General features: G+C 39.1%; 2 protein-coding genes across 3 annotated transcripts in view; both read left to right on the top strand.

The window, feature by feature from the left end:
* Positions 1 to 937: 937 nt before the first annotated feature.
* On the top strand, positions 938 to 8653 carry LOC117300761 (elongator complex protein 6-like). Of its 2 annotated transcripts, none has more exons than XM_033784548.1 (7): positions 938 to 1325; positions 4190 to 4268; positions 4563 to 4633; positions 5277 to 5410; positions 5757 to 5934; positions 6492 to 6644; positions 7606 to 8653. In XM_033784548.1, the coding sequence occupies exons 2-7, from the start codon at positions 4199 to 4201 to the stop codon at positions 7735 to 7737; spliced, it is 738 nt and encodes a 245-aa protein (XP_033640439.1). In that variant the 5' UTR covers positions 938 to 1325; positions 4190 to 4198; the 3' UTR covers positions 7738 to 8653. The 2 variants fall into 2 exon arrangements, with proteins under 2 accessions (XP_033640439.1, XP_033640438.1); XM_033784547.1 differs by lacking the exon at positions 938 to 1325 and adding an exon at positions 2826 to 2984.
* A 1978-nt stretch (positions 8654 to 10631) lies between these two features.
* Positions 10632 to 26514, top strand: part of LOC117300720 (hyalin-like) — a 28411-nt gene continuing 12528 nt past the window's right edge. The window contains exons 1-9 of the mRNA XM_033784482.1: positions 10632 to 10910; positions 15855 to 16064; positions 17291 to 17521; positions 17956 to 18204; positions 19856 to 20110; positions 20665 to 20919; positions 22350 to 22598; positions 23574 to 23816; positions 25172 to 25426. Coding sequence (XP_033640373.1) covers positions 10820 to 10910; positions 15855 to 16064; positions 17291 to 17521; positions 17956 to 18204; positions 19856 to 20110; positions 20665 to 20919; positions 22350 to 22598; positions 23574 to 23816; positions 25172 to 25426 — 2038 coding nt within the window. The 5' untranslated portion in view covers positions 10632 to 10819. The remainder of the gene's footprint in view (positions 10911 to 15854; positions 16065 to 17290; positions 17522 to 17955; positions 18205 to 19855; positions 20111 to 20664; positions 20920 to 22349; positions 22599 to 23573; positions 23817 to 25171; positions 25427 to 26514) is intronic.

Genomic DNA, 26514 nt, shown 5'->3' with positions numbered 1-26514 from the left:
TTCGAGGCCTGAAAAGGTGCACGGCTACAAATGCTGAAGGGGCGTTCACAGCTGGTCTTACATTTAAAGGCAGTGGACACTATTGGTAATGGTTAAAGACTAGCTTTCACAGTTGGTGTATCTAAACTTAAGCATAAAATAACAAACCTGTGAAAATTTGAGCTCAATCGGTCGTCGAACTTGCAAGATAATAATGAAAGAAAAAAATACCCTTTTTCACACGAAGTTGTGTGCATTTAGATGGTTGATTTCGAGACCTCAAGTTCTAAATCTTGAGGTCTCGAAATCAAATTCATGGAAAATTACTTCTTTCTCGAAAACTATGGCACTTCAGAGAGAGCCGTTTCTCATAATGTTTTATACCATCAATCTCTCCCCATTGCTCGTCACCAAGAAAGTTTTTATGCTAATATATATTTTGAGTAATTACCACTAGTGTCCACTGCCTTTAAACAGTCACACCTAAATGCTAGCTTGTGCATCAGGAAGAACCATGCATGGCCCTGGTAGCCTTTGGCCTATAATTCGTCAAGTGTGAGAAACTGCTTTTACTTTCAGTACATCATGTAGTTCAACAAGTGGTGTTGATTTCAGGTAATGAATCATTGATGGACTGATTAGCATTGCACCAAAAGGAAACACCTAATTACAATACGTACTTGAGTGCATTAGGTGCCACTGTACAAGAATTGGAGACTGGAGTCAGTGACTTGGTTGTCTTGGGTCCATAACCTTCACATGAAATATTTCCCAGCCTCGCTACACCATGCATCATAGACAGCGGGCAATATTGCCCATTAGCTTTGTGCAAGTCTATTCTTGGTTGGATCAGACACAGTTGTCAACCAAAATGAAATAAAGAAGAAAGGCTGTCCGGTTATCCATGTTATCACGAGCATGAGATAGTGACATCTTGGACCAAGACTAGTGACTTGGACGAACTCCCGCCGTCAACCAAAATGAAATCAAAAAGAAAAGCTTGCCCTCTGTCGGGTTATCACATTTACGTTACGAGTATGAGATAGTGACGTCTTGGATTAAGACTTGACTAGGACTTGACCGTAGAAAATGGACCCTTTCTCATGAACTTGACTTAGTAATGAGTGGACAATTTGTCGTTTTGCATCAGACTGATTGTAACGCCATTATTGTAACTGGATAACAGAAAACCAATACACAGTTTAGATTGTGCATGGTGGTCAACAGAAGAAAAAGGCATGGCAGCGGGCGTGAGGAGAGGTGAATTTATTCCAGGTGTATGTTAGCCAGTAAGAGGGGCATCAACAGCTACGGTTGCATCGTGCGTGGCCGCACTGAATTTCGAGGTATGGGAACGGAAACCTGAATCAAAAATAATTTTGACTCCTGAAATCCTGACTAGTGGGCAGTTGTAAATTTTCTATAAACCGTGTTGGCAGTGCTCTCTCAATCCATTTATCAAAAGCTCGCCAGTTGCATGCCAAAAATAATAGGCTTGTGTTGTTTTTTTGCTTATCATTATCAATGTACATGTAACGAGTCACATTTCAAGTTTAGTTTCCGGTACCCAAAACTAACCCATCAATGATCAATGCACAGGCAAGCTATGCTGTATAAAATAGCAGAGTGTTGGTTCAAGTCTCGGCCGCGACACTTGTGTCATAAGCAAGACACTTCTTAACTATTCAATGCCTCGTCCTTCGGATGGGACGTTAAGCTGATAGATAGACTGATTGAGAGCGCACGTGCACATGGCCGGGTAAAACACAGTTAACGTTGCGAATGTTTTACCTACGGCTGTTTGCTGCGTGTGCAAAAAGTGTATACATACTGGTACCCTGTGCGAGCTTCGTGGTTCCGTGCTGCATGGACATATGTTTTGTACATAAAGCACAGATCGTACCTGCCCTCTCGTGACCTACTCTCGCAAAATTAAAAAGAGGTGTCTGCAAATTGTTGGCAGAACAGTATCAAGTACAGTAGATAGGGACTCCGAAATTACGGTAAGAATTTATCATTTTTAACCAATTTTTAGATTGCGGAGTGGATTCTCTGGTCGTCCCCTCGGACATTGAGATATCAAAGGACACATAGAGCTAAATTTTGGTGAGATAAAAAAAAGAAGAAGAGATATTTGTGATTCCAAGATTCATTGAAACCATCATCATCGTTTTACGCATGAGAGATATAAACCTATGAGGTTACGGGAGGCGATAGCCGGACAAAACCGAAATAGTTCTAGTAGGAGTAGTCACTCATGATGTCTTGCAGTCAGTTCGACTATCTTCAACCATTAGAACGTATGAAGAGACATTGAGACTAACATTACGATAACATAACCCAAAAGTCAAAACATATAAAAACATAATTAGTCGCAATGCCTTCCTTCCTCCAGGGATGGTCACACCGTGACCATGTGGTCACACGCCGGGACAGTCCTAGTACACTGACCATGTACAATACAAATCCCCATGCCATAGGATACGGCCTAATTGCACCATTTCCCCGATATGGCACGGTTGGTTTTGATTTTTTTTAAGGAACACAACAGTGAAATCAATAGACCTACGTCTGCAGTCAGAAACTGGTAAAGCAAAATACATTGCAGAGTTTGTTTAGCATATCAACGACGACTATTAATCTAAGTGTTGAGAACTTACCGTTTAAAACCTCGATGGCAAAGTAATGTTTAGAGCTCTGCAACTGACACAAAGACACCGTCTTCTCCTTGCAAGAAAGCCGCACTAATATGTATATTGTTAACTCGTTGCGCTAATAAACGACAACGTTTCGAGCAATGGATAGCGCCCTCTGTTGTTTTAAACTTTGCAAAAACAAAATGGCCGCGCCCACGTAAAAATAAAATCGGTACAGCAGCCAGTAGTGGGGCCTTATTATTTTCAGATTAAATACCAATTTAAAGTGACGAGATTGACAAGAAAACATTCAAGATGTTCTCTGAACTAAATGATTACATTGGGTTTGGTCCAGGTAACCCACCGAAGGTATGTTTTTATGAATTTTATTTTTGTTTACAAAAATGAAATCTCATCTCATCTCCTCTCAAATTCGAAACAAAGCAGTCAACAATTCAGCTCATTGTCAATGAATATTGAGTACAATGTCGGGATCCGAATGTCAATCATCAAGTGTCTGCTCTGTACTTTTTGTGGCATGTTTATTAAGTCTGGGCCTAATTTCACAGAGTGCTTGCAGCCTTTCATTTGCACTCGAGCACAACAAAAAGTTAAGTAGTTACGATAGGGTTGTTCTAAAACCCCCTCGACCCCCTCGACCCACGACCCACGACCCTCCGACGTCCGCCCCGTGTTCGAAGATCGAAGAATGTCCCAATTCCGAATTCATAAAATCGCTTTACGGCCGAGTAAGAATTAAGTCCCCGATTTAGAATTCAACAGTGTGTGATCCGTGACGCAACTTCCTTCCACGATTAGGCTTGACTTCAAGTCTGAGACTGCGGTTATATTTATCTGCATCAGCCACACAGTATTGGGAGTATTTACTCTCCGCTTCCGCACAAGACAAGTGCACACCGATTGGGGACCCCAAACACGTCCGTGTGGCCATTCGGTCGGTCGGGTCTACAACCTTGAGCTCCGCTTAGAGCAACTAGTAGTAGTACCATAGTACACAGGACGGGAGCGATTGGCCGGAAATGGGTCCATCTGATCATCACGTAATGAGTCGGCCGTAATCGTACTCGGGCGGTAAATGCAGGTTCCCAGTTGGGTTAATAATCTCGGATCGGCCAAGAGATACACGTGGAAATGCCGCGGTTTTTTATCTGTACATCGTAATTGCCACAGGCCCGATCTCGGCAGCCAATCACGCGAAGTTCGCTTCGTGCATACTACGTGTCTCGTACGCTGTGTTGTTGTGATCTGCGAGGCATGGTAGTCGATGTCAGCAAACAACATTGTGTGCGTGATTGGCTGAGGTTGTGAACTGTGGCAATTTCGGTGTACAGAAAAAAAGATCGCACAAAAGTCGATGGTCGAGGGGGTCGTGGGTCGTGGGGGTCGAGGGGGTTTTAGAACAACCCGTTGCGATAACGTAACCCCCCTCCCACCGTCAGGAGGAGGGTTACATTATCGCAACATTTTAAAGCATAAAACAAAATAATGTTGATTTAACAACAAATAAAAAGTTACTAGCAAAAATATATATAATGTACAATTTTTTTACACAGGGTCAACTGATGCTTGTAACAGATTCATTGACAGACGGAAGTTTTCTCATCCATCATTTTCTCTCTGTATTCCTAAAAGGTAACGTAAAACTAGGGTAAACCTCACAACAATAGCCAAGTTTGTGGTTAGACAAAACTTCACTGTTTGTGATGTCATCTACACAATCGTAGATGTGTGATTCTTGGAAATCTTTGTTTATACATGTATTTATGATCTACAAAAGAAAAGGCTCTTTTTCCATAAAGTTTTACTTTTAAATCAAGTATTCTAGGGAGAGCATCATTAATACTTTAGAAATAAACTAACTTGTTTTTTCTTATTGACAAGTGCAGTTCATTCACTTATTTAGTTAATTTGTTTACTCACACACAGGTGACCACAAGGTTTGTTTCTTAGCCTTAGCGCAGTCATTCAGCCATTACAGTGCCGTTGCACAGAAACTAGTAAGTAAATACCCCAAGCCTCTTCAGTAATATGAGTAAGGTGTTATCATTTCTTTCATATTTTAGATTTGTAGGCCAAAACATAGGATAGACCCAGTAACTGGGGCTCTGTACTAATTTTTTATTTTTATTTTGACATTTGCATCTTCATACATTTGCACTCTGGTATCAAGATGCAATGTAAAAAAAAATATACGGAGCCCCAGTTACTGGGTCTATAGACCTTATGCATTGACGTCATCCAGCGGCCATCTTAGTGGAAAAACGGTGACGAAACAATCGAATCGCACAGATTTGTACGCGTGGCGCAGAGGATTGGCCAATGAACAACCTCCTTTTGACCTCTAGGTGAGGGCGCCCTACTGAAATGACGTCATGTGCATAAGGTCTATTATAAGGATGTTTACAATAATTACAAACGAATTTGTTAATGGTACAACATTTTCTAAGAAAAAGATGCTAGTAATAGTATCAAGAAATTTTGTTTAAATCCAGAATCTTGTCTTGTACCTTGCCATAGTGTCTCATGCAAGATAAAGCAAAGCAAACAGATAACCTCAAAACAAGAAACTATTTAGTTATGATGTAAGAACAAATGATAACCTATCACTTTGACATTGTTTCACTGGGTTTTTTTTTTCAGGGAGTGAATCTCGGTATTGCAAGAAGGAACGAGCAGCTAACATTAGTCAATGGTTTAGACTTCTCACTGCAGCTAATGCATGATGGCATGGAGGAAAGCCATAAAGATGAACGGATGATATTACAGTGTCTAAAGTAAGTCTTTTGTTGAACAAGGATACCTGTGAGACATGCGATGTCAATGTCTTTGATGTCATAAAAAGAAAATGTGGCAAAATCATCACATCAAAGATACATACCCTGGCTCTACATGAAAGACTTTAACACACAAAACTATTTAGCTCACCAGAGAAAAATTCCTTAGCAGACATTTCTTTAGCACAATTATTGTCTGCTTAAGCACCTGTTTGAACCAGGCTGGGTCTGACACTCATGTCACTAAACCACTCTTGACCATTGGTGACAATCATAGAATTAATTGCAAGGTTATCCGATTTTGCCCACAAGCAGTAAATATTTATGTACTACTTTTCTTACACAGAGATGACAAAGTTTCAGTCAGACCGTTGTACAACATCATCACAGAGTCATTTGCCCAAGACCACCAAGAGAACAGTGGTAGCAGATTGATTTTAATTGATGACTTGAGTGTGCTGATCTCATTGGGACTGACTGTTCAGCAAGTGATGCAGTTCATTCACTACTGTCAGACTTCACAGGTTGGTGGAAATTTATCAACATGTTGTTAAGAATAGCTGAACATAATATGTCTGATAACTAACTAAGTCGTTTTAGTTTACAAAAGCCCGAGGAAACCTGTTCAGAGTGCTTGCTACGTGAACTAGAAACACCAGGGTTAACCCCTACTTTTCCATGCTCTGGGTGGCTTTACAAGCACTACCCGACCTAATACAATTGACATACAGCTTAATGTCTCATCCAAAGCCACGACATGTAAGCTTAACGACATGCAACAATATAATCTAAATGATAGTAGAAACTGACAGGAACATTGTCGTCCAAACTATCCTGTTTTGGGTACACCGATACCATGATGGGGAATAACCTTATCCCAATGATATAAGTTAAGGTCATTACAATAATTATTTCTTTTTATATTTTGCTGTAGAGAGCTTGTTATCTTTTATTATAAAAAATCACTTTATAAGTAGTTTGTATTATTGTTATCAATAATTATAAGACAGGATACAACATTTTGACCAAAGTGTGTTTTTACAACCCATGCTCTGACACATTTTGCATTTATCTTCTTTAGCCTGATGCAACCATAGTGTGTTTAGTACACTCTGATGCTGATGTGGAGGATGATATCAATCTGTCTCTAATCACACATCTCAGGCATCAGTGCCATTGCTTCCTTCAAGTACAGGGATTAGGAAGTGGTTTCTCAAAGGATATTCATGGACAGGTAATTCACGTGATCCTCTGTAGAATGACAAGGGGAATGAGGTGTGGGGGTGGTGCATCCAAAGGGGCTGGAGGGGAGGGGGCAACCAGTGAATAACCATTGGAGCCCACCCTTCAGGCATGATACTTCACATTGGCAAAGAAGGCGGTTTGCTTCCATGTCCCCTGGTCATTGCCTTGATGCCCTTGGAACTCCTCCAGCAGAAATTTACAATTTCCTCAAAGGGTACCCTTGACCAAACAGAAAATGCTGGTCATTGCCTTGATGCCCTTGAAATCCTCCAGCAGAAATTTACAATTTCCTCAAAGGGTACCCTTGACCAAACAGAAAATGCTTTGGCGCCCTAGCCCTTTTAAAAATGAAGCATACAGACCTGCACCCTGTGATATAATCTGTAGAAGAGACACATAACAACGATTTGAGGAGTTTTAAGGAGGCGGCTAATTCTGCGCTAGGCTAGCCGAGTGTCATTGTCGAGTGGTCAAGCACACTGGGCCCCTGCTCTGGTTACTGATTTGCAGAGTGTGGGTTAGAGTCCTGGTCTTGACACCTAAACCATCATTACTTTGTCTTTCGAATGGGACATAAAGCCATGGGTCACATTTGTTGGGTAACTGTAATGCACGATTAAGAACACGTTGTGATTGCAAGAGGAGGTTGCCTTGATGTGTCTGCATACCAGCTTAGCTATCTATGTGAGCTGTATAGGGATTATTCAACTCGAGACCCCCTCTCCCTACCCAGTTGGAATTAAAGTCGGCAAATAGGCTTTCATTGGCCTTTCAAAGAAAACTCCTAAATGCTTTACCCCTGGGTGAAAAAATACACCAGGTTAGTGTAAAGACGTTTTGCAAAAGATCTCAATTTTTTTGCAAACATTGCGGTTGTTTTTCATAAGAAAAGCCACACAGCACATTGATGTATGAAGTAAACATTCACAAGTTTCTTTGTTTCATTTCAGTTAACGATCATCAAGAGGGATCCAGATGGTACCAGACCAAACCGCAACCAACCGGATAGGACTCTGCAGTACAAAATACTGGACAAGTCTGTGACATTTTTCGCTGTTGGGACATCATCAGCTGTGTTATGAGACAAGCCACTTTGTGACTTTTGGATTGTGAACATCAATAACAAGGGTCAGCTGTCTGCTGTTTCTCATTATTTATATGCATGTGTCTGTATCTGTATCTTCACGAGCCGCATAAACAAAAACTGGCATACTGCACAATCTCCTCATATCAGGATCTACACAGGTGACTGAGCAGCAAGATTGACATAAAGTGGCCCCCTGATGTCTCAGATTAAACTGTAATTGAATAAAACAATTGGTGTCAATTACAGCTTGTCAAGCTCCTGTAAGGACTGCTCGCCAGGGCAACTGTGAAATCAAGTCACTGGTGATGTGGGCAGCTGTTCAAAGGCCAGCTCCACACTCGGGCTTAACCATCCAAAACATTTCGCCCGGAATCAACCATGATCAGTACGGCATCTGTTATTATCGGCACTAAGCTGCTCTGGGCAGGTGACATTCGAGTGGCTTGGTTTGTCTATATAGCCATGCAGCATTGATGTCGACTTTAGTTCAAACTTCTTCCCATTGATGTGTCGCCCAGGAGACTGGATTGTGATAGTCAGCATTACATAATAAAAGTGTTCTTTATTGAGGAAGGCAGGCAGACACAGAACGAGGAACATTAGATCAAACTTTTCTAAAAATGCCACCATAACAAGATCAGAAGCCCCCCCCCCCCAGGTAGAAAGTTCTTCTTTTTAATAATAATAATAACAAGTTCTTATATAGCGCATTTCACAAAAACCTTCTCAATGCGCTTTACGATCCTGATTCCCTTCAAATGTAAATCCTCATAGTGCAACTGATCAGGGTTATAACATTGTTATCCACACATTTGTGGCGAGTCTTGCTGAAAACTGCAGGCCTCAAAATAACCCATGGCACCCACAGCAATTGCCCAAGTGCCGTGTGCTTTTGCTGTGGTGCCCTGTGCAAGGTTCCATGACAATTTCACATTTTCCCCATAGAAGTGCCCCTTACCAGAGGAAAAACGATGTGCCCCTTCAAGAGCAAAGTTCGGCAACTGCCCTCAGCGACCAGAACTGCAGCTAAACAATTTTCAAACTCATCTCCAAAACCAAGTCACTTGGTTACATCTCTTTAATTTACAGTCCTACCCAATATACTCAAGGGCATGTACCAACAATTGTAACACTTGACTCAATGTAAAACCAACAACACAACTCTTGGAAAAATGATTCATAGGCCTGAAGTCTTGTAATATTTTAGTGAGAAATTACCTCTGTCTACAAAAAACTATGTTACTTCAGAGGGAGCCATTTCTCACAATGTTCTATATTAACAACAGTTCTCCATTGCTCCTTTAGCGAGTAAGTTTGTATGCTAACAATTATTTTGCGTAATTACCAATAGTGTCCAGTGCCTTTAAGAGGTACTTTGGCCAGTCCCAGGGCCCTTATTATATGATAGTAGACTGTACTTTAACAGTGAAGGAGAACCTATTTATAAACTCTGTTACATAAAAAGGTTAGTTATATTGTTTGATGTAACCATTTATAATGCATTGTACAAACAGTGGACAAGAAGAGACAACTTCAAATTTGGTAAGAATAAAACAATCGTCTAGATCACAGGTTTGATGATGATAGTAGAAAACATCATCCCATGAAATATTTCTGTCTGAATTGTCATATTTGATAAGAAATCTATAAAACTAATTTCTTGTTTGGAGTTTGCTCAGTGAGCGTTTTATAGACCATGTGAACTTTGTTTACAATAAGTGTGACCTTGCACATTCTTTGAGTATTCTGGCAGGCACAATATTGCACAGATCAATTGGGAAGTTGACATTTTGCGTCATAATTTCCACATAAATCTAAGAATTATGGGACAAGTTTTGAGATGTGCCCCCTTTCATCATATCAAACGCTGATAAGAATTAAACAGTGCAATCTCCATAAAATACAAGATTTTATGATTTCTTCCATTAGGCTGTGTGGCTCTTTTATAAACATGTGATGTCACAGGTCACATCGTCTGTGGAACTATTTTGTTAGCAAACACCAAATATGTAATGGTAATTAAACTTACCTGTCGAAGGCTCAGCTTGATATCAAGGATAACACGTAGATAGTAAAAATCCCAGACAAATCCATGGCTTGTAGACATGGCATCACCCTCAAGAGCAGATGACCAGCATTTTAACAATATCTTCAAGATCTATAATAATAAATTAAATAAGAGCAAACGGTAATAAAATGCATCTAAAACATTGTTTTAAAAATAGCATTAAATCTTAAACTAATTTGAATTTATTTTCCTTCCTATATTATGGTATCAATAAATGAAATTGAAAAATGTTTTTAAAATTGTATTGTTGTCCTATTTAAAAAAAACATTGTTAAAAATCTCAACCATTTATACAATTAGAAGAAAATAAGTTGTAACTAAGTTGGTGGAGCATCAGGATGCACAGAGGCTGCAGGATTTAAACTTGTTCTTATAAATAAATTAAAATTCACCCCAAGAATAAACAAGTTCATACATTTTTGTGTTAAGGCATTCAAGAATTCGTAAACTGTTATGAAGCACTTTATTTTACAAGTGGTCATAAAATTCCAGCAAAAGGTTTTTAAAGAGTAGCCTGGGTTCGATTTCACAAAGAGTATTATAGACTAGTTATAAGCATGGCTACCTCCATGTTATAAGTTTGGACGATTGTGGAACCACCCTAGGAACCCTTCACTTTTTTGAGAGTATTTATTAAAGTATTTTAACAAAACTTTGAGTTATGTATTTCATTTTGTGGACTTGCGGCAAGTTTAGGTAGACGTTCCGTTCGAATGAACGCAAACAATAAGTAAAGGGAAAGTGCAGGATGACGTTCACGAAAACAGCCGCGATTCGGTTCCGCTTGAGCGCATCACAAAAGCCCCACACCCTGTTCGCAATTCCACGGGCCATTCCCCGGCCCCGAAATATGCACCCACTATTATATAGCCATAAACATCGCCATTGTAATACATATCTAAACGTCATCTAAACAGAGCCAAATAAAACTAAACCTCGATGTTTTGACATCTCAAACGTCGATTATATATTTTGGTTTCATCTTTAATTGACTATCTGTGACGACAGCATGACTTCAAGACGAGGATGGTTGTGTCCCTTCGTAGGGATCGTCTTCCTGCTTTGCGTAACTCCGGTTGTTGAAGGACTGTTAGAGTGGGGTAAGTTGTGGGAGAACCATGGAGGAAGAAGAGAGCCATGGGAGAACATTGGCAGAAGTTTCCGTATATATGGTGCCATTCGATATGAAATAATTGAGTATTTAATGTATCTCACCGAGATATCCCTTTTGGTGAAAATGAGTGAACAAGTTCATAATGTTATAAACAAGTTAATGTTCGTTGAGATAAAAAAAATAATGCTTAGATGAATTGTCATTTTTTGTTATGTGAATGTCCCTTTTATTGTGAATTATATTTTGTTTTTTCATAATTATTATAATGAATGTCCGCCAAGGGCAACATCTTCCGCCCATTCTGTTGTTTATATTTTAAAGTTAAATCATCTAGGGGCCTAATTAATGGCTTCTTGGTCCCAACACAATAGCAATAATTGGTTTGACTTGCTTTTATTTTATAATCATCTGATCACATAGCACAAAATAATCATGAACGATGCAGTAATCGAGATTTAGTACGAGATACGAAGTGTCTTGTAAGAAGGTACGAAGTGTCTTGTAGGAAGGTACGAAGTGTCCAAAGTAAATTCGTATCTTGCAAGGGTACGAAGTGTCCAGCCGCCAAACCAAGTATGTCATGTTCTTAATTGTTTTTTTTATTTAGTATAAAAAAAGGTTGCGGTTTTCAACTTTGTATCGACCATTCAAACTAGGGTTCCCATTACTTTTGGCTTGGCTATTATTATTATTTTCACCCATTTCCGTTTTTTATATTTTTTATCCTTTATACCTGATCTCTATAATATGGCCTACTTTAAATTTCATTGAATTCCTGTAGCATTACATAATTCGTTTTTGCTAGAAAAACAGTGACAATTTAAGCACTTTGTGAAATCCACCATAATTATTTTTTTATACATAAACTGACAAACCTGGTTTGGGATCGATCGGTCATCTGGGTCACGAGAAAAATAGTGAAAAACGATTACATTATACACTTTTTGCATGACATCGATTAAAAAAATATATGAGTAAAACGGGAAACTAGTTTTATTTATTTCTCATCTATGACATTTCAGACATAGATATTTCAAAGGATGTTTTCTATACTGGCATCATCATCATTCTGTAATCTTCATTTTCTGAACATGTTAAGTGCTTACTGTTCCTGTAATAATATGTTAACTAACGGTGGCACTGTAATTACCTCTGGTATCATCTCTCAACGCAAACTAATACATTAATACATTCTGTCACCACATGCCTGATTTTTTATTACATTATTTGTTTTTCTTCTCTAAACTATGCATTTTGTGTGTCCTGGGTTCGAACCCACCGATCACGCGAATTATGAGTGTCCATAACCTACTAATGTAAAAGTTAACACTCATGGTTAAACCAAGGCCTAATTGATCAAGGACATTATTGTTAGTGGGGGTTGAAACCTGACATTGTCGCTCTTAATTCTTACGATTGAAAGTGCAATCTATTAAGATTGAATTTTCACTCTTTCACAGATTGCCGTGAAATGACAACCAATTTTTTTAAGAGTGAACATTTTCAATCTTAAATCGATTTGGATTAAATTTGTATAGATCTGGACTGAGGATTGAACTATTCATTCAAAAAGACCGAAATGTTCAATAATTTAAATAGATTGAAAATATAATGACATTGTTTTCAATCATTAATGGGAGTATGCGCTATAATGAGGTGAGGTTTGTTAGCACCACGGGGAAACATCTTTTAAAGACAGTGGATTGGTAATTGTCAAAGACTAGCCTTCATAGTTGGCGTATCTCAACATAGGCCCTATGCATAAAATAACAAACCTGCGAAAATTTGAGCTCAATCGGTCATCGAAGTTGCGAGATAATAATGAAAGAAAAATAACCCTTGTCACATGAAGTTGTGTGCGTTTAGATGGTTGATTTCGAGACTTCAAGTTCTAAATCTGAGGTCTCGAAATCAAATTCGTGGAAAATTACTTCCTTCTCGAAAACTATGGCACTTCAGAGGGAGCCGTTTCTCACAATGTTTTATACCATCAACCTCTCCCCATTACTCATCACCAAGAAAGGTTTTATGCCAATAATTATTTTGAGTAATTACCAATAGTGTCCACTGCCTTTAAGTAGTTTTGGTTCTGCTGAAAAGAACTGCAGCTCTAAAATATCGTTGGCAATAATGGTGGAATATAATTATATTTGTTAGTTTGTGCTATATAGATTAGTCATCTTCTACTAAAGTTTACGCCTATGTCTAGGCAGCGGTAGTTTTGCCACGGGCGTGAGTCGCTTTTGCATCGTGGGAATGTCATGCTACCCAACTCAGGCCCCATTTGCAGTTATTGTTATTAAAATAATTTTGTATGGATGCATAAACTTGAAAAAAATCTCTCTCCCCCAAATTGCTTGTGTTTAATGGCCCGTGAAAACAGCCCAAAAGATACCACGTAGGCGCCAATTCAGTTCATGCAGAATAGCAGTTGTTGATTTCCTGAGTGACTAGCTCAATTCGGCTGGTGGGTCAGTCTTGGTTCAACGGTTGGTATTCGAAAATCACGCGGTTATTTCAGAAACGGTTAGGCCTATTACTAGTTTTTGTAGTCTGTATAATCATCGTCCATAGAAATATTTATAATTTAGTGAAAAGAAGAAGAAGAAGAAAAAAAAAAAAACATTAAAAGGAGTCACTGTACGGATACCACGCATAATTTATTTTGTATCTAAAAAAATATGTTTCTATCTCACTCTTCGAGGAAGCTCGGGAGGGGGGGGGGTAAGTGATTTTATTTTGCTCGTATGTTTTTTCTTCTAATTTTTTTTTTTTTGAAACACTTTCTCTACAAGATATTACGGAAGCCAATGGGGCCGGCTAATATTGTGAGGTTACTCTCGATCTTGATGCGATACTTAATGATGACTCCAATAAGGAACACAAGTTGCAAAAGTTTGTCAGCCGATTCACATAAGTAAATCTGAACTATTGAGGGCGCCAAATCAAAGCAGATTCTTGGTGACTTTTTATGATTGTAAACAACAACAGAGTTTGGCAGGAACTTAGGAAAAGTTGTGGCTCGATCTGAAGTTCCACACACTAAAAATACAATAAGATCGAGCTTATTGACTGGGTGAGTTAAAGTAATAATGGTAGAGTAACTGTAGAGTTCCCTCAAGCCTGCTAAAACCACGTCGCGTGTTGCATCATGAGGCTGGCTGTATTTATTTTATTGTTAAATTTATACTAGTTTTGACTGCCGAGTGTTGGGTGGAAATGCAATGTATCCTCCCATTACCAATACCAGTTTTCACACTATTATGCCTTTTTGTTAGAATTGGGAAAAAAATAATGATGCCTTATATCAACCGATGCCCTAATTACCTTCTTTTGTTAATATGAAGTATGCAAACATATATTAAAACTTGATGGACATTGAAATGTTCACACTACACACCGATCATCGATGACTTCAACTGGCCCCATTTGTTTTGAGTTTTTCCTGTTTTCACGGCAAACAAGAAAGCATAGTTTCCCGGTGAAGCCATACATGGAAGAAACATCTACAGTGACTACAAGTGTTCTTTGAGACTCTGTGTATTACTCTATAGCCAGCAGTTGCCTTCGTTTTATTCAAAATATTTTTTAATGAAATTTTAAAATTACCATGGTAATTTGCAAAAAATAACAAAAATAAAAAAATTAAAAAAAAAAGTGTGAATAATCATTGGCTTTCAAATCTGATTTTTATTTATTTTTTCCCCCTTTTTTTTCTCTTAAAATTTAGAATAAAGCGTATAAATAAACAGTGATAACTGAATCAACAAGCTGATCGTTTAAATTTTAATATAAATAATAATATTGATCGGAGGGTTAAAAAAAAAAATCTCAAAAAATATTAGAAAATGATATAAGGCACATGGCTTCTTTAAGCCTCTGTATTTTTTTTCCAGAATGCTCAGCAAAATATTCAGTCACATGGTTTGATCATCATGATTTGTGAATTGAAATGGTGTTTGATGAAACTTTTTCGGTGGGCAAATATTTTTATATGGCCTCAACATTATTTTTGTACCTAGTAGAAATGCCTAAAATACCAAACTTTTTGCATTTACAAGTGCAAATATCCAGTGGAGCCTTACGTGTTTCTAAGTTTTGGTCAAGGGAGAGGAGACTCTTTACTTGGCAAATAAAACCACACAATTTTTATCTAGGGACTGTTTACATCGCGCACAGAGAGGTAAAAGATTTGCCACGATTTTAGGGACACCTCGAAAACAGGACCTCCTACGATATACTACACTGTGAGTGTGACTGTGTGTTTGTTGGTTTACATTATGAATATGAGACGAATGCAATTAATGTTATATCTCATCATTCCGTGTCATAGACGTAAATGTTTGTTTCTAACTTGTCATGCTTGTGCCCACATTTTGTTTTATATAATATAATATAGGCCCTCGGCCCTATATTCTACTACCAAAAAATATAATGTCTATTTTATTTATGAGTAAGCTGTTATTCAAGCCTATTTCGACCACATTTACACCAACAACAAAAAACAAAAATAACCAACTGTAAAACTGCTTAAAATAAAACAAAATTATCTATATAAATGATAATATTAAATGCAGATAAATAGTGATTAAATTAAACAATTGCCTGACCCGACATTTTTATTTTAAAATCGCAATGGCAATCCGTGGTCACGGTAACAATAATGTCAAAGTCCCAACAACAGTGCTGTTCCGGTGTGGCAGGAGATTCTGTTCCCCTCGGGGATTCGGTCCCCCATATGGCGAACTATGTACAAACTTTTTCTGAACATGCCCTCTTTTGAATCATCCATCTCCAGCCCATGATCATTTCCCCAGACAGAATTCACGGGACACCACACTGACTTCATAACATTTACTAACTAACTAGCTAGTACCAGCAAAATATCCACTACCTTTATTAATAAAAAAGTACTATGTTCTTACATTAGTTCAAAATTGTACGGACGTAGATGTTACGACAACACGCTCTGATCTGGTGTACTGGACGTCGCCAACGGTGACAACAGACCAAGCCAATGGGTTCACACTAACACGTGATAATCTACCAGGACGATACTACTACGAGACTACAACTGTGACTTATACAGCAACCGATGACGTCGATACGATAATGTGTGCTTTTGATGTCATAGTTATAGGTAATGTAACAAATCTTCATTTTTAGCTTTTAATGAACTGTGTTGTTAGCCAGGCTCTCCTGTTGATTAAAGCAGGGGTGAGATTGTTAAGTCTTTTGGCTGAATTCAGTCTTTTTATGTCCACAAAATAATAAAGAAATCCTGCTCATTTGTCTAATTTTCTGGTGCTTTGGATACTGTTTCCAAAAGCTCCTTGGAATCTATAACCCTGAGGGTTACCAAACAGTAGAAACGCCAACATTTCTACATGCCTTTGAATTTGTATCCAAGTTTCAGACTTTTTCACCTTGTTATAGTCATTGCATCAAAAGTGTGCATATCTACTGCATATAATTATCTTTTGGACTCTTCTCCTTTTGTTTGTCTCTTTCCTTTTTACAGCGCCTTATGAGCTCCTGTTGTGGACTTGTGCTCTTTTTAAAACTTTGGTATTACTGTTGTAGTATTATTATTACTATCAGGCCTAATACTTCACAGAGGCAACGAAGGCGATTGCCTCCATGCCCCCTTGTAATAAGCCATTTTGTGGTACAATGTTAAACACAATACAATGGCACCTTCAGGTTTGGGTAAATTTGTATGTATGCACCCAACCAAACCAAACAGTGCACTCCTAAAGTATACATCATATCTCAAAAAGGCTAATACCATGATGCCCTGGGAATGCTCCAGTAGAAATTTACAATATCCTTATAGAGTGCCCTTTATCAAGGAGAAAATGCCTTGGTGCCCCCTTTCAAAAACAAAAAGCAATCATGCCTGTATAGTTATTGTGGTTTGTAACTGCCTCTAGCTATCGGGCAATCTCGGTTGTCTAGTTGGTATGACACTGCTCTAGAATTGCAAATGTCGTGGGTTCAAATTCCGCCCGAGTAATGTGCCTTTTTGTCACAGAACTCGGGAAAGAACCTAGTATACAATGCTAACACACTGTTGTGATGCCACGCTCACCATGTTGGTGGGCAGTTAGGGGTACGTGTATTAACGCCGAGTCGCCTAAAATTCACACTTCACTGCATAACACATGGCATAGAGTTATATATATGAAAACACACAGTGAAATTGCCCACCAGTATGGCGCATTCAAGATTTTTCTGATGATGACGTCCGGTGAAATGAGTCAATACAGGTAAAACTAAAATGAAGAGTCTTTATCCCCGATGCAACTATATCACCTATTAGTCTGTTATTAACCTATAAATATATTCACTTGTTCTTAATTCTAGATAATGGTTCACCTACAATCACTTCCTGTCCTGGTGACATGACCGAGACTCCGGTCTCTGGCCAGAATCAAGCTGTTGTTTCTTGGACAAGTCCTGTTAGCTCAGCGACTCAAGTCAGTTCAACGAAGAACTCTGGAGACCTGTTTGATGTTGGTCGCACCACTGTCAAGTACACATTCATGAATGACGCCGTCAAAGACTCGTTCTGTACATTTGATGTGTTTGTGAATGGTAGGTAGAGTTATCATTTAATGTGACAAAGCCATTTAGGCATTCCCAGATTTCTGCTCACATGACATGACGGTCCTTTGTTTGATTTTATGTCATTTTGTCAAGCATCTTTTTGCTAGTTATATAAAACCAAAGAAGCTTTCAAAGTGTCAGGACAATGGGGGATTTTTCAATATTAGATGTCAGAGGAAAGCAAGAACAGAAAGAAACCCATGCAGTCAAGTAGGGACTAAAAACCCAATCCAGTTGCCAGGCTCCGGTCTAAATGAGTTGGGGTGGTTCTGATTTCTGAAAAGAACCATTGGTTTACAACTCATTTAGAGATAGTAATTACATGGTGTTACCGCAAACCTTTCCATATCGTATTTCCACCATGCAAAGTTTCAAATCCAACTTAAAAAGTAATCTGTCCTTGTTTTATGTATGCCTCACAGAGCCAGCAGCTACAACTCTTGAGACCATCACATGCCCAGCCGATATTGAAGTTGTCTTACCTATTGGTGTAGACTCAACGCCAGTCACATGGGACGACCCAGTCTATCCCACAAACATCGGCAGTGTCACGTTAACCTGTGGTAGAACTAAAGGAGATAAGTTCTTCGTTGGAATAAACACGATCACATGCGTTGCATATTTCGAGAGCACTAAAGCCAGAATGTGCTCATTTGATGTGGTTGTTACTGGTGAGTCCTTCACTTTATGCCAACCTTGAGGTTGGCTCTCTACACCTATTTCCGAATCCCAATAAGAATTAAGTTTCTATACTGTGCTTTATCTATGAGCATCTCAGAGCGCTTCTTATAGTTTGTTTTCAGACAGGTTTTAGAGCTAATAATAATAATAGTGGCTTCTTATATTGCATGCATATCCGTCACTCAGTGATGCTCAAGGCGCTTATACAGTATTTTCCTGCAAGGTATTTGGGACAGTGTTTGAATTATGAGACCTTCTCCTTTGACATAGCACCATGTAATAATTTATAAGGTGCTGTGGCTCAATATGCTGACAATCAAACCAGGAACACCAGGGGGAACCCCTTCTCTTTTTGATAAGTGCACTGGGTTCTTTTACAAGTGTTACACAACACGCGGGATAAACAGCTTCACGTCCAATCCGAAGGGCAAAGTGTCATGGTTAAGTGTCTTGCTTAAAGACAGTGGACACGATTGGTAGTTGTCAAAGACTACTCTTCACAGTTGGTCTATCTCAATATATGCTTAAAATAACAAACCTGTGAAAATTTGAGCTCAATCGGTCGTCGAAGTTGCGAGATAATAATTAAAGGAAAAAAAAACCCTTATCACACAAAGTTGTGTGCTTTCAGATGCTTGATTTTGAGACCTCAAATTCGAAACGTGTGGTCTCGAAATCAAATTCCCGGAAAATTACTTCTTTCTCGAAAACTACATTCCTTCAGAGGGAGCCGTTTCTCACAACATTTTATACTAGCAACCTCTCCCCATTACTCATTACCAAGAAAGGTTTTATGCTAATAATTATTTTGAGTAATTACAAATAGTGTCCACTGCCTTTTAGGACACAGGTGTCATGACTGCTACTCAAACCCACACTCTCCTGATTATGTAGAAACACTAGAGTTTGAATCCAGTGCTCTTAACTGCTAGGCCATGACTCCCGACGAAAGTTTATGAATTATCAGACCCATTTATTTGGTGTAATGAGCTTTAACATCTGTGTTCACAAGGTGCTACGGCACATTCAGCAGCCACTGCCAGAAACACGGGGTAAAAAAACCTTCTCTGCAGTATAACTGGGTTTGTATGTGCAGTTAACAGTTTTACGTCAAGCTGCTAAGCAGTATTTCTGCTCAAGCAGCTCTGGCGTTGACCCTAGAAGTATTTAAAAAATTAGTTTGCTCTGTGACACCACATGAAATTTATTTCTGAGCCTTTTGGTTTTCTTTGAACAGAAACACCAGTCGATGAGAACCCAAGTATTCTTAACTGTCCAGCCAACATTAACACGTATGTGGCAAATGCGGTATTTCTGCTTAAGCAGCTCTTGCGTTGGCCCTAGAAGTATAAACAATTATTTTGCTCTGTGACACAAGGTTATACTACATTTTTTCCACATGAAAATTTATTTCCGAGGCTTTTAGTTTTCTTTGAACAGAAACACCAGACGATGAGAACCCAAATATGTTAAACTGTCCGGCCAACATTCAAACATTTGTGGCCAATGCAGTATTTCTGCTTAAAGCAGCTCTGGCGTTGGCGCTAGAAGTATAAACAATTATTTTGCTCTGTGACACAGGGTTATACTACATTTTTCCACAGGAAATTCATTTCCTAGCCTTTTCCTTTCTTTGAACAGAAACACCAGACGATGAGAACCCAAGTATTCTTAACTGTCCGGCCAACATTAACACCTATGTGGCGAATACAGAGACGGGTGCCATCGTGACGTGGGATAGGGTGACCATCACCGATAACACCTTGACGAATCTCAATCTCGTTGGTACACACACAAACGGAGATTTCTATAATATTGGAACGTATGATGTCCTCTATACGGGAACTGATGACGCTGGTAATATGGCAACTTGTACCTTTCGGATTACTGTGCAAGGTGAGTCTATGGCTTTGTCGCACTAGGCAACTTTTACAGACAATTTGGCTGCAACTATACTCAGTTTGCTCAAACTCAGGGGCCCAAAGGTCAAACTAAGGTGCCCTAAAGTCAAATTCTCAAGAAACGCTGGGGTGCAAAGATCAAAATTAGAGGCAAGATTACAATGCAGTGATGAGATTCTGAAACGTTGACGAATTTAGAAATTTGCCCAGTATGGGAGGTGAACATACCGAAAAGCACAAATTCTTACCTGATGAATGGTACATTTCACTCGTAGTAGTGAACAGTTTTAGTGAACAGTTTATCCTCAATTGACAAAGAACTACCTGTGTGTTTTATAAAAGGGATAACAAATCCTTTGCATTCTTAAAATGGCAATGATATTTTGTTTGCCTTAGTGAATGGTGAACATTCCATCTTTCAACTTGTGAAAATATTATCAACTTTGCATCTTTTCTTGTGTCTATCATTTCTATGCCTTTGCTTGTTTGTATTCTCCTGATACACAGAGAAGACAAATATTTATAATCTTTAATATTTCCTTCCCCCAGTTGATGATCTCCTCCCAGTTGTGGACTGTCCACAACCCTTGGTAGTTAGGGTGCGAGCAGACGAGACTACAGGGTTTGTGACGTGGGTTGAACCTACTGCCACCGATAACTCTGGGCCAGTTACCCCTGTAATGACAACCAGTATTGTCAATGGGGCAGATCTCACTGCAGCAGGCACGCCTATGACCGTGTCGTACACCGCAACCGATAGATTTGGCAATGTAAATCAGTGTGATTTCACAGTGGATGTTGTGGGTCAGTACAAGTCAGTGTTCTCCTATAATCCTAAAACAACAAAAAACTAAAATTTCTACAGATTTCTGTTAATTTGACATGGTATAGAGATAATGTAAGAAAACTTCCATTAAAATATTACTTGCCTAGGTGCTGTAGTTTCTGAGAAATGAGGAAAACAATTTCACAAAAATATTTTTCTTCTCAGTGAGACAAAAATTATTTTTATCATGTACAACGGATTTTCATGACTCTCCTGAAAAAATTGCTTGTGTTTTTCATCTTTTTTCCCCTCAAAAACTTGACCAATGAAGCTAAAACTTTTACAGGTAAAATATATTACATACATCTTCTACAGTGAGTAGTGATATGTTTCATTTCTTTCACTATTTTCTCTTGACTCGCACAGCAGATTAAGTCAAACTTTTTACGGTTGTTAGTTCCATATTGGATCACACAAATCATGAATATTTTCTGTGACTAGACTAGTTTTTGTCTCGACCAATCCAGTATAATACCTGTAAATATAAAGAAAATGAAGGTATTTGCTCATCAGAATAAGCTTGGCATCAGCCAAAATGATGTTTTTGCTCAGCAGAAAATTCTCCAGCGATATTTGTTGCTTAAGCAGGTCATATGAAATTGGGTAATGGTTTAATGCGCTAAATGCACGCATTTCCTCAAATGCGCACCACCTAGTTTACTCACAGGGGACTCCCAAATAACACCCAACATGCCTAAAGTGATGAACCAAGATTGAGTGTGGTGATAATGCATGGGTTCAAGTTAAAAAATCTACTTATAATCACAAAAAGCTGCTTAGCACAACAAAATAGTGCGTATATCAGAACAAGGTTACCAGCCAAATTACCATGTCTTATGTACAATTTGTGTCCGGTATTCTGCTCTTTTCTGCTGAGCAGGAAAATATTGTCTTTCTAGATGTTAAACTTACATAGGGACAAAGAATATTCGTTTTGGTTTTACCGAAACACAACGATGTGTGTTAGCACTGTAAACTCCTTACTTTCCCAAGTTTTGTAAACAAATCACAGGCATATATTTCTTTGCTGGGACTCAGAATCAGGATCTTTGCAATTCTAGAGCAGTGTCATACCAAATAGTCCACCGAGAATGCCAGATTTATAAACAGGTCTATTAAATTAGGCAAAGTAATCTCTTAAAGGGTTTACACTAAACTTACACAGTTTGAAGATAATGATAGTAGAAAGCTTCCCTGAAAATACTACGTGCTGAGGTGCTGTAGTTTTTGGGAAATGAGTAAAACAGTGTCATGAAAATAATATTCGTCTCATTTCTCAAAAACTACAGCACCCCAGTAATTATCTTCAAACTGTGTAAGTTTAATGTAAATCTATGGACATTTTGAAAAAGTACCCAAATCCTTTAACTTAGACAGCTCCTCATTTAATAACTGATTTCTTTTGCAGTTGATGAGAGGCCATCGTACACTGGATGTCCCGCTAATATGGTGGTTGATGCAGAGCAAGGGGTTAACTATGCTAACGTCACTTGGGTAGAGCCGTTCGCTACTGATGATCTAGATGTTAACTTATTGAGGCTTACCAAATCACATGAACCTGGGCAGGATCTAGACGTTGGCGTCTATATTGTGGAGTATACAGCCACTGATGAAGCCACGAATGTTGCCACTTGCACGTTTACAGTCACAGTGAGAGGTGAGTTTTTTTTAAATCTGCAATAGAACAATGCAAATCATTCATGTTAAAGGAACATTTCAGAAGAACAAAATGGTGAGATCACAGATTTACATAAAACTTACACGGTCTAACGATGATGATGATGAAAGAAAAAAACATCCCTTGCAAGACTTCTGTCTGAAATGTTACATGTATATTTCATCTGTTCATTAGAAATAAATAAAAACTAATTTCCTGTTTGGAGTTTATCGCACGGTGATTATTCAACTTTGTTTTAATCGGTGTCATGCAAAATGTCTAATCTGTTTGTTGCTATGTCCTCGTGACCCAGATGGCTGATTGATCTCAAACGTCTGCAGGTTTGTCAGCTTAAGTATATTGTGGATTACAGTGGGTGCGTTCGATTAGCCTTCCCGGGAGGATCCTGTTGTGCTCAGCTTTGTGGTGTATTTTTTTTCCCAGGACGAATATGGGCAGATAATTACCCCATGTTCGTCCTAGAAAAGTTGCATATATTTTTCTCCTGGACGACTATCTGCAGACAATTACCCTTGTTCTTCCTGGAAAAAAATCCCTCACCCTTTTTAGGGTGCATCAGTGCACCTCGGGCCAGCCCTAAAGTCACCTGATTCACAACCGGAACCGGAAGCTGTTGTATTGTCGAATTGATTTATATTACATTTATATGTGTTAGTTAGTAATACATTTCCAATGTTCTTTTCATGGTCGTAAACTACTTCAAACTAAAATAATGGATGAAACAAAATCTCCCCACTGTAAAGCTCCATAAAGTTGGGACCATAATGGTCCGTAAAGTTGGAATACATGCCAGACTTCCACAGTCTATAGGAGTGTACTATGTGGTTTGAGTGAATCAGATTGACCTTCAGTGTTATAGTATTAAGACCATCATATCTCACAATGGCTTACTGAAGCTACAACATTTTCATGATCTTACATTTGTTATATCGCTCTATTTTCTCCTGCCAACAGATCGGCAAAACCCTGTTATCGGCCCATGCCCAACAGCCATTACCCTCAACCTTGCCCAATCACAGACCTCAGCAGAAGTCACATGGACAAATCCTACTGGGACAGATAATTCTGGAGCTACACCTATAATTACTAGTGATCAGCCCCAAGGATCATACACTGCTGGGGATTACACAGTAATAGTAACGGCGACTGATCCCTCTGGGAATGAAGATACCTGCACATTCTCTATCCGAATAAATCGTGAGTATTGACCCCTTGCACGCCCGTCACATGCGGCGACTCACGCCACGCTCACCATGTTGGAGAGCAGTTAGGTTTACATGTATTAACGCCGCGTCACCTAAAATGCACACTTCACTGCATAACGCACGGCATAGAGTTATTATATGAAAACGCACAGTGAAATTGCCCACCAGTATGGCGCATTCAAGATTTTTCTGATGATGACGTCAGGTGAAATGGGTCAATAGAACTTGATTGTTTTTTGTTTGTTATCCAGGCCTGATACTTCACAGAGCAGCCTTGAAATGCTCTAGTAGAAATTTACAATTTCCTCATTGGGTGCCCTTACCAAGGTAAAAATTCCTTGGTGCCCTTGCCCTTTCAAAATTGAAGCATAGAGGCCTTGCCGCGCCAGTGTCACGCCGAACCAAATAGAATAGGAGCAACTCGAGGCGTTCCCAAATAAATTTTGGTTTCAGACAGACAAACTTAACATAACATTTATATTAGCTTAAAAAAGTATCACCCCTGGTGGACCATATTTCAATCCCTAAACCATCTCAGCTTCTGGGGAGTAGACAGCCAGGGGTCGATTTCACAAAGAGTTAGGACTAGTCCTAATTTAGGACTAGTCTTAGGAGATATGAAAAACTTAAGGCTAGTTTATAGTTAGGACGAGTAACTCATCCTAACTCGAGATAAGACGAGTCTTAACTCTATGTGAAATCCACCCCTGTGCTGCCAAGTATGTCGGGCATCAAGATAAATCAATCACAAGAACCATCTCTGCCCCCACAGGTGCCCATTTACCCCTAGGTGAAGAGTAGCAATAAAAGTAAAGTATCTTGCTCAAGTGCCATGACTCACACACTGATGACTCGGCAACCAGACCTCCAGTCTGGTTCACTAAGCCGCTCAACCTTTTACAGCTGTGTGATTCTCTCTTAAAATAAAAAAAGGCACAGGACACCTTTCGTAATTGTCAAAGAGCAGTCTTCTCACTTTTGTATCTCAACATATGCACAAAATAACAAATCTGTGAAAATTTGAACTCAATTAGTCGTCCAAGTTGAGAGATATAATGGAAGAAAAAACACCCTTGTCACAGGAAGTTGTGTGTGTTTTTTTTGGGACCTCAAAATCCAAGGTCTCGAAATCAAATTCAAATATTTTAGTGGAAAAATACTTCTTTCTCGAAAAACTACGCTACTTCAGAGGGAGCTGTTTCTCACAATGTTTTATACCGTATCAACAGCTCTCCATTGCTTACCAAGTAATTTTTGTTCTAACAATTAGTTTGAGTAATTACATGCACCAATAGTGTCCGGTACCTCTAAATATCTAAATGATAACTTTGTTTGTTTTGATGACAGCTTATGTACCAGATAACTCAATACCGACATGGGGGAACTGCCCATCAAGTACAACAATAAATACAGACAGTGGAGTTGGGACAGCGTTCTACACTTGGACTGTTCCGGAATCATCAGATGATCGTGGCGTTGTGACACATTTTAATTCCCACGATTCACCGTTTGATTTCCCGATCGGTCCTACTGTTGTTGTGTATAGGGCCACAGATGCTGCTGGTAATGTTGGAGAGTGTACATTCACTATTACTGTTACAGGTTAGCTTCATGTCATTTCATTTATATGTTATTTTGCGGGGAAAAAAGACCAATAGTGCTTGAATTAACGGACATGTATTTCAATAAAGATATACAAAACAGGTGCAACAAAAACTCATCAACTTGAGTCTCTAACCTTTGACCTGTTTATGGTGTGGTGCAAATACTTGTTGTAATACCCTCGGTTGTTTTTAAGTCGTATAGAAAGAATTGATCAACCCACGGCACCCACAGCAATAGACCGATCCATTAGGCTCCGCCCATGACGCACGTGTGAGCAAGAAAACGTGGGCCTCTCCAATGCCTTTCTGCATAACTCTGCCGCGCACGCCAAGCATACGCGCATGCATGTCGGACTTTATTTGTCGGACCTTTGTTGTGTTGTGATTGGTCAATAAGCAATGGGGCGGAGCTTAATGGAGCGGTTTATTGCCTGTAGGTGAAAGGGCCTGCCTGTGCTGTGGTACGTTGAACAAAGTTCCAATGCAACATTACTTTTTCCACATTAGAGCCCCTTACCTGAGGAAAATTAGCACGCCCCTTCATTGAAGCAGCTATTTGGATTTGGGCCCTGACCCCATGGTTAAACACGCTTGAAATCTCATCTACGAAGTACAGGAAAATATTGACACTTCATTGCTGCATCCTTCAGATGGGATGTAAAGCCATAGCTCTGAGTTGTTGTACAATGCCTGAAAATAGCCCAGTTATAAAGTCATAAAGGGAAGGGGTTCACCCCTTGGCCCAATTTCATAGAGCTGCTAAGCACGAAGTTTCTTCCTTGATAATTACAGGATTACCAACCAAATTTCCACAGGATTTTCAGGATAAGCAAACAACAGCTGAATACCAGTATCAAGCAATATGCAACAAATGGAAATTGGGTTGGTAATCCTGTTTTTATCAAGGAAGAAATTTCATGCTAAGCACATTTTTGTGCTTAGCAGCTCTATGAAATTGGGCCCAGGTCTGATCAGCATCATACAGCACCTTGTAAACCATTAGGCCTCAAACTTCAAAAACGTAGCTATATACATATCTTGCTGGAAAGAAAACATTGACGGTTTGATACGCCCCTTGGGGTGTGA

Source organism: Asterias rubens, chromosome 16 (genome assembly GCF_902459465.1).
Source record: "Asterias rubens chromosome 16, eAstRub1.3, whole genome shotgun sequence".
NCBI lineage: Eukaryota > Metazoa > Echinodermata > Asteroidea > Forcipulatida > Asteriidae > Asterias > Asterias rubens.
This window is presented reverse-complemented; position numbering and strand designations above follow the sequence as displayed.

Excerpts from the sequence above, each read along its gene's own strand:
- LOC117300761 (XM_033784547.1), top strand. The coding sequence starts at position 2,931 with ATGTTCTCTGAACTAAATGATTACATTGGGTTTGGTCCAGGTAACCCA. Across the intron at positions 5,411-5,756 it reads ATGATATTACAGTGTCTAAA|AGATGACAAAGTTTCAGTCA; the intron begins GTAAGTCTTTTG and ends TTTCTTACACAG. Across the intron at positions 5,935-6,491 it reads ACTACTGTCAGACTTCACAG|CCTGATGCAACCATAGTGTG; the intron begins GTTGGTGGAAAT and ends TATCTTCTTTAG.